Genomic DNA, 11,187 nt, shown 5'->3' on the forward strand with positions numbered 1-11,187 from the left:
TTCCGCTCGCCCGCGGGCGGGTTCCATGTGGCCGCCATGTTGGATGCGGCACACAGGAAAGGGCCTGCTAGGGCGCGGGTTCAGCCCACGAGGCCAGGCAGACCCGCGCGTGCTCTCCGACCTCATCTCCAGCTCATCTGCGCACTGCACGCCCCTTTGCAGTTTTGCGGCCCCTCTTGCCGGTTGAGCACTCTCTTGTCTCTAGGCCTTTGCATTTGCTGTTCTTGGTGTCTGTAGAGTTAAGAAACCACCTGTCAGACAGCCGATCAACACGCACAGGCACGCGCGCACACACACACACACACACACTCTCTCTCTTTTTTTCTCTCTCTCTGTCTCTCAGAGAATAGAATTACCTCCTCCCCATCCCCCCGAACACCCACCTAAACTTGCCCTTATCCTGCGCAATTTTTCTCCATAACTCTTCGCACCATCTGATCTACTGTATCTTTTTTTTTTCTGTCCTCCCCCAATAAACTGTAGACACCCTGTACCCGGAGCACTCCCTGACATAGGCACTGAATAAACATTTTCTGGGTAAATTAATGTATAGATGATATGCTCTCACCCGTAACGTTTTGCATTTAAAAATCATTTATCGGACTCCCGTGGTGGTACTAGTGGATAAGAATCCGCTTGCAAATGAAGGGGACACAGTTGAAACCTGGCTACTGGCTCGGGAAGATCCCACATGTCGTGGAGCAGAGCAACAAAGCCTGTGTACCACAATTAGTGATACAGCTCCGGAGCCCGGGAGCTGAAACTACCGAGCCCACGTGCTGCAACTCTTGAAGCCCTGTGTCTAGAGACTGTGCTAAAAATCCTGTGGACAGAAAGAACTGGATTTGAATGCTTGTTCCGACTTCCTCCTGGGTGACTCTAAGCAAGTGTGTTTCTTGGGAGGAGGGTATCAGACTACAGCCAGCTGAGTGGCTTAAAGAACAGAACGTCATTCTCTCACACTTCCACAGGCTAGAAGTCAGAAATGGAAACGTTGACTGGACCATGCTCCTTCCAAAGGCTCAAGGGGAGAATCTTTCCTTGATTCTTTTATGTTGTGGGGAGTTGCCAGCAATCCTTGGGCTTCCTGGATGGCTCAGCAGTAAAGAATCTGCCTGTAATTCAGGAGCTGCAAAAGATGCAGGTTCAGTCCCTGGGTTCAGAAGATCCCCCCTGGAGGAGGACAAGGCAACCCACTCCAGTATTCTTGCTGGAGAATTCCATAGACAGAGGAGCCTGGCGAGCTATAGTCCACAGGGTCCCGAAGAGTCAGACACGACTGAAGCGACTTAGCACACACACACCAGCAATTTTTGGAGTTCCTTGGCCTGTAGCCACATATCCACATATTCCAAGTTCTGCCTCTGGGGCCATCTTCCCTCTCTGCCTGTGTGTGTGTGTGTGTCTCCTTTTTTTTGTGTGTGGGACCTTACTTCCCTAATCAGGGATTGAACCTGCACCCTCAGCAGTGAAAGTGCCAAGTCCTAAGCAGTGGACTGCCAGAGAATTCCCTCTCCTCTTATAAAGACACCAGTCATGCTGGAGTTAAGATCCACCTTAGGCCAGCATGGCTTCATCTTAACTAATGACATCTGCTGAGACCTTGTTTCCAAATAAGGTCACATTCTGTGATACCAGGTGAACCTGAACGTTCGGGATACACTATTCAACTCAGTACATCAAGTTTCATATCAAACCCTCTCTGGGCGTCATTTAGTATCCAGTTAGTATCGAGAGCCCTCTGAGGGCAGACCTCCGTCTGGACAGGCACAGTCTGTGCCTCGGAGAGCTCATGGTTTGGTCAGCCTTTAGGTACCACTCCAGACACACATATTAATGGAGTCCCCGTTGTTTAACCCTGCAAGCCTGCATAGTGGAGCTCAGCTCTGACTCAGGCAGGCGTGTGGGGGAGTTTCACGGAGGAGGCCCGGACTCTCCTGACTGTCATGCCCCTTCCTTTTCTTCCCTTACAAGCCAGAATCAGGTTTGCTTTTTGCTGTGCCGGTGTGTTTATCTTCCTTGCACCACTGGCACAGGGCAGGGCAGCAGCAGGCCCTCAGTCAACATTATCAAATCAATGATGAATTAAATGCAATACTCTTGCCTGGAAAATCCTATCAATGAAGGAGCCTGGTGGGCTGCAGTCCATGGGGTCGCTAAGAGTTGGACACGACTGAGCGACTTCACTTTCACTTTTCGCTTTCATGCATTGGAGAAGGAAATGGCAACCCACTCCAGTGTTCTTGGCTGGAGAATCCCAGGGACGGGGGAGCCTGGTGAGCTGCTGTCTATGGGGACGCACAGAGTCAGACACGACTGAAGGGACTTAGCAGTAGCAGCATACAAGTATACAGAGAAGGCGATGGCACCCCACTCCAGTACTCTTGCCTGGAAAATCCCATGGATGGAGGAGCCTGCTGGGCTGCAGTCCATGGGGTCTCGAAGAGTCGGACACGACTGAGCGACTTCACTTTCACTTTTCACTTTCATGCATTGGAGAAGGAAATGGCAACCCACTCCAGTGTTCTTGCCTGGAGAATCCCAGGGATGGCGGAGCCTGGCGGGCTGCCGTCTATGGAGTCGCACAGAGTTGGACAAGACTGAAGGGACTTAGTAGTAGTAGTAGTAGTATACAAGTACATGTCCAGCAGAGAGGAGCCATTCAATACTTACAAGCTGGAACCATCGTAATTCTTACTCATCCTAGTGAGGAAGGCGCTCCATGTGTCCTGGGATCCCCAATTCCAAGGAACACTTGAGCTGGAAATCACTGAGTGTGGGCCTTAAGAAGACCGGGAGAGGGACCGGCTCTGACGCCTCACTGCTCCTGTGCTGTCACAGGCCTTTCTGGGTTTGGGTGACACTTCCCTAAATAGCATCCACCAAGAAGTGTAGGTGAACAGATAAATGAGTACAGTCCATCGAAACCATGGAATATTATTCAACACTCAAAAGAAATGAGCTATTGGGATTTCCCTTGTGGCCCAATGGGTAAAAATCTGCCTGCCAATGCAGGGGACATGATTTGATCCCTGGTCTGGGAAGATTCCACGTGCTGCGGAGCAACTCAGCCCAAACGCCACAGCTACTTGGCCTGTGCTCTAGATCCCTCGAGCCGCAACTAATGAAGCCCATGAGCCTAGAGCTCAGCAACAGAGGATTGACCACCCTGAGACACCTGTGCTCTACAACTAGAGAGAAGCCCCTGCTGTCTGCAACTAGAGAAAGCCCACGTGCTGCAATGCAGACCCAGTGCAGCCAAAAATAAACAAAATACACATTTTTTTAAAAATCTGAAAAAAAAAATGAAAGGAGCTATTAAGCTGTGAAAAGACATGGAGGAAACTTAGAAGCACATTACTGAGTGAAAGAAGCCAATCTGAAAAGGCTACATACTGTATGATTCCAACGACATGACATTCTGGAAAAGGCGGAAGTTATGGAGACAATAAAAAGATCAGGAATTGCCAGGAGTTGGGGGACCAGAAGAGGGAGGAACAGGCCAAGCACAGAGGACTTTTAGGGCGGGAAACTACTCTATGAGTGTACTGGCGGACGTCTGTGCAAACCCTACCGGGTAAACACCGAGAGCGAACCCGAATGTGAAGTATGGGTGACGTGCTGTGTCCGCGTAGGTTCATCAGTGGTGACAGAGGCGCAGCCCTGCTGGGGGTGTTGATGGTGGAGGCTATGCAAGCAGGGGTAGACGGGAAATGGCTTCTGCTCAGTTTTCCTGTGAACCCAAAACTGCTCTACAAATTAAAGTCTCTTATTTTTGAAATATGTATATCTGACCTTCTCACTCCCGAAGACCCTCCCTCCGTCTCTGCCTGTGCCGCCCCCTCTGTTGGGCAGCTTTCACCCCAACTCTGACTCTCTTTCATTGTCCTCCCAACACCCTTTCCGCAGAAAGCAGTCCTGTTCTCCTCCGTCACTGTCCTTCCAAGTATTCCTTGAAGGCATTTACCCCAGTGGATAATTAAAGAACCATCAGTATGAGTTTTTGGCCCACATCTGTCCTCCCACGGGGCCAGTGCCATCCACTAGAACTTTCTGTAAGGAGGAGAATGTGCCACAGCTGTGCTGAACAGTGGCCGCTTGAACTGTTGCTTGTGCAACTGATAAACTGAATTCTTGATTGTAAGTTTGTTGTTGTTCAGTCGCTAAGTCACATCCAACTCTTTTCCACCCCATGGACTGCAGCACGCCAGGCTTCCCTGTCCATGGGCTTCTCCAGGTAATGATACTGCCATTTCCTTCTCCAGGGGATCTTCCTGGAACAGGGATTGAACCCACATTGCCTGCATCGGGCAGGCGGATTCTTTACTACTGAGCCACCAGGTAAGCCCACAATTGTAATTTGTTTAAATGTGAATAGCCACCTGTGGCTTGAGGCCCCCTTGGGGACAGTGGAGCAAGACTGGACGCCCTCTGAGGGCAGGGACAATGTCAGGATATCACTGCTGAACACCCCTTCCTCCAGACTGTGTCAGTGCTCGAAATACAAGTTGAATGATCAATAAGGTGAAGGAGTGAATGAAGGCATCAACCACCAGCAGGGGCTCTGAATGATCCCAGTCCCTGAACCCCTTGGGCAACTCAAACCACCTGCCACTGGCCCCCTAGAGCTCACGGCCTCAGTTCCCCCCAAAGAAGACGACTGGCCTCCAACAGTGTCACCAGGGGCATGTGATCCTCCCTCACCGCTGGACTCCAGGAAGACACATCAGGATGAAGGCAGTGACCTAAGGTTCTGAGCTCCTGCAACTTGCCAAGACTCCCCTCCCCTCAGGGCACCTGTTGGGGTGCAGTCCCCTCCAGGCAGAGGGTGCTTCTGGGAGGAGGGACGTTCTGGGTGGTGAGAGATGGTTTTGGTTCCTTAAGAAGGTGAAGCTCCGGTGTTCAGAGCGGCCTCACGGGGGAGCCAGCCACCTGGGAAAGCAGGGAGGAGACTCCAGGGTCAGAGTGGAGAAGCCCAAGGTCTGTACAAGAAGACAACAGTTTGGGGGCGGAACCTTGCTTTGTCTGGCCTGTTGATCTCTCAGGCTTCCCAGATGTCAGGGTCAAGTTCCAGTGTCCTCACTCATAAGGTGGGTGACCTGGAGCTGGTGTACCTGGCCTCGCTGAGACTCAGTTTTCTAATCTGTAGAATGGGTATAGGAGGAAGGTGGGAGGCAATCAGCACCCTCTGGCTTAACCCGGATGATCAGCCCAGCAGTGGGCCCTGGAGGGAAGGAGCGGCACCTGCAGGGTCAAACATGTGTCTCCTTTCAAAGGGAAAGACTGAGGGGCACCTGCTCACAAGCACCCTTCCTGCTGTTACTGACGTTCTCATTTCTCAGATGGGCATGTAGACAGTAACATGATTTTCCAGGGCCATGTAGAAAAGACACGTGGCCCCAAGCACCCTCCCATTCATCCCAGGCGTCTGTCCTCACTCAATCAGGGCCACTGCCTGAGACGGGGACGCCCACACTCCACCTCCCCAGGTGACTCCTGGCCAGCTCACACACCCCTCCCACAGGAAGCCGTCTGAAGAAATCTCCTACTCAAGAGCCATGGCTACTCCCACCCCCCGTCAACCAGATTTATGGTCCCTTATTACTTTATTTGTTGTTGGGAAAAGGCAAAATGATGACTGCTGCTTTTTTTGGTTACCTGTATTTTTTTTTTTTTTTTAGCTTTGATGAGCTTGGATATATGGACGTGATGAATGGCCCCCATCTTCCCTGACCGACCCTGTGGTCTTCACTCAGCCTCTGCACTTTTTTCTTCTCACTGCCACTGGGCGTGGTACGTTCCTATTTATTCTATCTTCCCCAGTGAATGGGATGTCTCATGAGGGTAGGAAACAGCTGGTTTCTTCTCCACTGCAGCCCATTCTGGGCACAGACAGTGCTTGGAAGAAGGAAGGCAGGGAGGGAGGAAGAAAAGGAAAGGGGGAGCGGTAAGAGGAATTTCCAGACTGACAGCTCCTCCAGGGCTGGGTCTGTGTCCAAGGCGTCAGCATACAGTAGGCACCCAACTCTTACCTGAGGAATGAATAAGCAGTCCAAGGTGGAAACTTAACTTGTAGCTCCCAGAGTCCAGGACTCACCACCACCCCAGAATTAGATCAGAAGAATTAACTAGAACTGACCCGACCCCGGAGGGACTTCCCTTCTCAGCCCCTGCTTTCTGAGCCTCTGTCCTTGGCGTCCTGCTCTTCCTCTGGGCCAGATAAAAGAGGTGGTCTGGGATGCCCTGGAGAACAGGACCCCTTCCGGATGGCACGCTCTGCACCCGCCTGCTGTTTCATGTACTGACCCAGGAAAACCTGCCTGGCAAGCCCAGGACTGTGGGCTCCTGTTTGGTTTTGGAAGCCATCAGGAGGTCAATCAGTCCCCTTCCCAGTGCAAAGATAACCACCTTGCACTCCCATTTCTCCTGTTCCTCCAGACCTGAAGTTGACCACAGCCCCTCAAGATGCTGAGCAAAAGTACATTCCTGAGGGTCTGCACTGTTTCTCCCGGAGATGGGAGGCGGTGTGTCATTCCGCCCCCAGGGGCCACAACTCCTAGTGGAGTGCTGGAGGGACACCCCCCCAGATTCATGGAGGGGGGCCCCCCTCAAGGCTGCCTATCTGGATTGACTTGGGGGTCAATTTCTGTGCCTCTCACTCCCTCTAGAGATGGGAGGCACATCCCTCATAGGGGAACTTCACCCCTTTCCCTCCGTGTCAATTGCAGCTTCTAGCAGAGGAGAGGCCAGCCAGGATTGGAGAGGAGCCCCAGACTGACCTGAGGTGCCAGGCAGACCACGCCCTCCAGGAGTGGGGAATCAGCTGAGAGGCGGGCTGTGGCCCAACAGGGTCTTGGGAGAACTGGGGCAACCTGCACTTGAAATTGGGAACCCTCCAGTCCCAAGAACAGATCCAGACCTTGGCCAAGTGCGCCCAGAGCCATCTCTGCCAACCCCACAGCCCCTCACCCACAGGTTGGGGTGGGTGCCCTGCGGACCTATAGGAAGATCCCCCTCCTGTGGGGGTCACTCCAGGTGAATGGGCAGGTGTTGCCCTTGGGCTCAGCCTCAGGTTCTGAAGGTGAGGACAAAGTCTCTGACTTTTGAAGGCCGTGCCCCCATTCCAAGATAAAAAGTCACAAAGGTCCCCCCACCCAATCACAGGAGGTGGGCATAAAGACTCCCAACTCCAGGCCTCCCGACTATTCAAGCATCTCAATATCAGAACCAGTGAGAAATGGGGATACTAGGGCCAGGCCAAGGAATTTATCTCAAACATGAGAGGCTAGAATCCTTAACTCCTCCCCCATGACCCTCCAAGAACCCCCAGGGAAAGAGGTGTCTCCCACTGCCCCACCCTTGTCCCCAGCACCCAACAACCAACCAGGAGCTGTGTGTTTAAGGTGTGCACTTTATTGAACTGGTCTCAAGTCAGTGTACAGGAAAGCCCTGACTGCCTCCGCACCTCAACCCGCTCCCAAGGGGACCAAAAGCCTTCATACATCTCAAGTTGAGGGACAAAAAAAGGGGTCCATGATGGCTGTCCATTCAAAATAAAACAAACAAAAAAAACAAGTATTAAGGCGAAGATTAAAAACAAAATTTGTTTTGGAGTACATAATTTACACAAAAGCGATCACCTCCCCTGTGTGGACTCGGGCGAGGACTGGCCCCTTCTCCTTAGAGAGAAGCGGGGTGGCTTTTGGGAAGGCAAAGGACTTCCTGTAACAATGCATTTCGCGATATTTGGAATGACTATTAAAAAAAAAACAAAACCATGTACAATCAAGTCCTCGGCCACACTGTAGAACTTTGGGAATGCTCGATCCAACCGACTGCTGTCACCTTCACCGTTCCAGTTTTTAAATCCTGAGTCAAGCGCCAAAAAAAACAAAAAAAAAAATCAAAAAAGACAAAAAAAAAAAACAAATAAAGCCATGCCAATCTCATCTCGTTTTCTGCGCAAGTTAGGTTTTGTCAAGAAAAAGGGTGTAACGCAGCTAACAGTCCGCCTAGAAGCATTTGCGGTGGACGATGGAGGGGCCGGACTCATCGTACTCCTGCTTGCTGATCCACATCTGCTGGAAGGTGGACAGCGAGGCCAGGATGGAGCCGCCAATCCACACGGAGTACTTGCGCTCAGGGGGCGCGATGATCTGGAGAGAGAGAGAAGGGGGCAGTGAGGGCCCTGGCGTCATCTCCCCGGTACCCATGGGACCCGAGCAAGGCAGCCGCCTTGACAGCCACCACGCCTATCTGCACCGTCCGGCTACGGCTGGGCGCTCACCTTGATCTTCATTGTGCTGGGTGCCAGGGCAGTGATCTCTTTCTGCATCCTGTCTGCGATGCCGGGGTACATGGTGGTCCCGCCGGACAGCACCGTGTTGGCGTAGAGGTCCTTGCGGATGTCGACGTCACACTTCATGATGGAATTGAAGGTAGTTTCGTGAATGCCGCAGGATTCCATGCCTGGGGAGAGAGAGAAGGCAGACTTAGCCTCCAGTGTGGCCACAGGGTGACCTTCGTGTGGGGCGGGCAGGGCGGGCCTTCTCACTCACCCAGGAAGGAAGGCTGGAAGAGAGCCTCAGGGCAGCGGAACCGCTCATTGCCGATGGTGATGACCTGCCCGTCAGGAAGCTCGTAGCTCTTCTCCAGGGAGGAGCTGGAGGCCGCGGTGGCCATCTCCTGCTCGAAGTCCAGGGCCACGTAGCAGAGCTTCTCCTTGATGTCACGGACGATTTCCCGCTCGGCCGTGGTGGTGAAGCTGTAGCCACGCTCCGTGAGGATCTTCATGAGGTAGTCCGTCAGGTCCCGGCCAGCCAGGTCCAGACGCAGGATGGCATGGGGAAGGGCGTACCCCTCGTAGATGGGCACCGTGTGGGTGACCCCGTCACCGGAGTCCATCACGATGCCGGTGGTGCGGCCAGAGGCATACAGGGACAGCACAGCCTGGATGGCCACGTACATGGCAGGGGTGTTGAAGGTCTCGAACATGATCTGTAGGAAGAGACGGACCGCGTCATACTGGGACACCACAAGGGGCAGTCGGGCCAGACTGGGCACATGCAGAAGAGTGCAAGGAACACAGCCGAGTGTGCCGGGGCCCCAGAATGGGGTTCACTTCAGAACGTACTGTGCACCTACTGAATACACACTCCGAGGCCGCCTGGCAGCAACCTCGGTTGGCTTTTGTCACACGAGCCAGGGTTAGTACCTACACCCACAGCACTTTATGCTTGCAACACCTAGTCAGAAAGGCAAACACTAGAAAAAGATTCCAGCTGGGGAAAAGCAAATAGAACCTGCAAAGTTCCAAAGGAGACTCAGCTCAGAGAAGAAAGTCCTAGGAAAATGGCAGAAGAGAGAATAAGTGAGAAAGGGTGTGGCAAAGGGCAAGAAAGGAGGGGCGCGGAGGCAAGGCAGGGCGGCCCACTGACCTGGGTCATCTTCTCACGGTTGGCCTTGGGGTTCAGGGGGGCCTCGGTCAGCAGCACGGGGTGCTCCTCAGGGGCCACACGGAGCTCGTTGTAGAAGGTGTGGTGCCAGATCTTCTCCATGTCGTCCCAGTTGGTGACGATGCCGTGCTCAATGGGGTACTTGAGGGTCAGGATGCCTCTCTTGCTCTGAGCCTCATCCCCCACGTACGAGTCCTTCTGGCCCATGCCCACCATTACGCCCTGCGGAGAGAGGAGCGAGGAGGCGCCTTCAGCTCCGGCCAAGTCCCACCGACCCCCACCACCCACCCAGAAAGCCAAAAAGGCCTCCCTCCACCCTCCTCCCCGCCAGCTCCGAAGAGCTCAGGACCCACCCACCAAGCCAGACCCCCGACTGGCGCCATACCTGGTGCCGGGGGCGCCCCACGATGGACGGGAAGACGGCCCGGGGAGCATCGTCGCCCGCGAAGCCGGCCTTGCACATGCCGGAGCCGTTGTCGACCACGAGCGCAGCAATATCATCATCCATGGCGAACTGTGGGGACAACCGGGGGGTAAACCGGGATGTAGGAGGGTGTCGGGCGCGGCCGCCCCCGCCCTACCCACTTCCGGCGCAGCGCGCCTTCGAGCCGCTAGGGGGCGCCGGCGCGCGCGCGCCCAGATTAGGGACAAAGGAAGCCGGGCGGCCGCGTTATTACCATAAAAGGTAAACGCGGGTTGGAGGCGGCCCCCGCGGCGCGCGGCAGGAAGCCAGGCCTCCGCCCCCTCCCCACCCGGCGCCAGCCCCGCCCCGCCTCGCCAGCGCCACCCGGCCGGCGCGCGGCGGCGGCCACGCCCGCCAGGGCGGCCGGCGGCGCGGGGAGGAAGTGCGCGCAGGCGCTCTTGCGCCGCGGCGGCCCCACCCCTTCCGGCCGGCCGCCCCGCCCTCGCTTCCCGAACCTAGCGCGCACGCGCACGCGCAAACGCGCCCCCAGCCCCCACTCCGCCGGGCCGCGCCGCCGCGCCCACCCTCCCTCCCCGCCGCCGCCCCGGGATCGCCCTGGAGGAGCAAAGCCGCCCGCTCGCGGACAGAGATCCAGGGCGTCTGTTCCCGGCCGCGATGGAGCGCGCCCCGAGCGCAGCTCCGGCCCCGAGCGAGAGGCGCGCAGGAGCCCGCTCTCTGCAGCCCGGCAGCCGTCCACGGGGGCCGGGGAGCCGCGGGGGCCCTCTTGCCCGGAGGAGGCGCCGGGCCCCCGGCGCAGCAGCGGCACGGCCGGCGCGGGGGGCCTCTTACCTGGTTGCGGTGTCGACCGGCGGCGAAGGCGGAGCGGCGAAGGCGAGAGGCCTGTGCTAGCGGGGCGGACGCGGTCTCGGCGGTGGCTGCGCCTCGCGCCGCCGGGTTATATAGGGCGCCGCCGCGGCCGCTCGAGCCATAAAAGGCAACTTTCGAAACGGCGGGCGCTGATTGGCCCCGCGCCGCTCACTCACCGGCCTCGCCGCACAGTGCAGCATTTTTTTTTTTACCCCCCTCTCCCCTCCTTTTGCAAAAAAAAGAAAGAGATGGACTGGGAGAGAGCGAGAGCGAGATTGAGGAAGACGAGGGAGAGAGTTTTGGCGTTGGCCGCCCTGGGGTGCTGGGCGGCCCCACGGGCAGGGGGTGCGAGCCCCGGGCCGCTGCCCCGCCGAGCAGTTGCGCCGGGTCCGGCCCCGCGTGGCCAGGCCCGCACCCGGCCTGCCTCTGTCTCTGGGGGACCACCCCCCCAACCTCAGGCCC

The 11,187-nt window shown here is 55.9% G+C and overlaps 1 protein-coding gene and 1 long non-coding RNA gene across 2 annotated transcripts; one reads left to right on the plus strand and one right to left on the minus strand.

The window, feature by feature from the left end:
• The first annotated feature begins 5,679 nt into the window (after positions 1 to 5,679).
• On the plus strand, positions 5,680 to 7,575 carry LOC147344728 (uncharacterized). The gene is made up of 2 exons (XR_015154233.1): positions 5,680 to 5,793; positions 6,729 to 7,575. It is a non-coding gene; the product is annotated as an uncharacterized LOC147344728 (long non-coding RNA).
• Positions 7,394 to 10,791, minus strand: ACTB (actin beta). Its single transcript, XM_086373805.1, has 6 exons — positions 10,708 to 10,791; positions 9,841 to 9,969; positions 9,438 to 9,677; positions 8,559 to 8,997; positions 8,288 to 8,469; positions 7,394 to 8,156 (listed from the first exon to the last, which is right to left on the minus strand). The coding sequence occupies exons 2-6, from the start codon at positions 9,961 to 9,963 to the stop codon at positions 8,013 to 8,015; spliced, it is 1,128 nt and encodes a 375-aa protein (XP_086229931.1). The 5' UTR covers positions 9,964 to 9,969; positions 10,708 to 10,791; the 3' UTR covers positions 7,394 to 8,012.
• Between the last annotated feature and the right edge of the window lie 396 nt (positions 10,792 to 11,187).

Source organism: Bos grunniens, chromosome 25, assembly GCF_055505025.1.
Source record: "Bos grunniens cultivar Pamir isolate PY7600 chromosome 25, Bosgru_T2T1.0, whole genome shotgun sequence".
Classification (NCBI taxonomy): domain Eukaryota; kingdom Metazoa; phylum Chordata; class Mammalia; order Artiodactyla; family Bovidae; genus Bos; species Bos grunniens.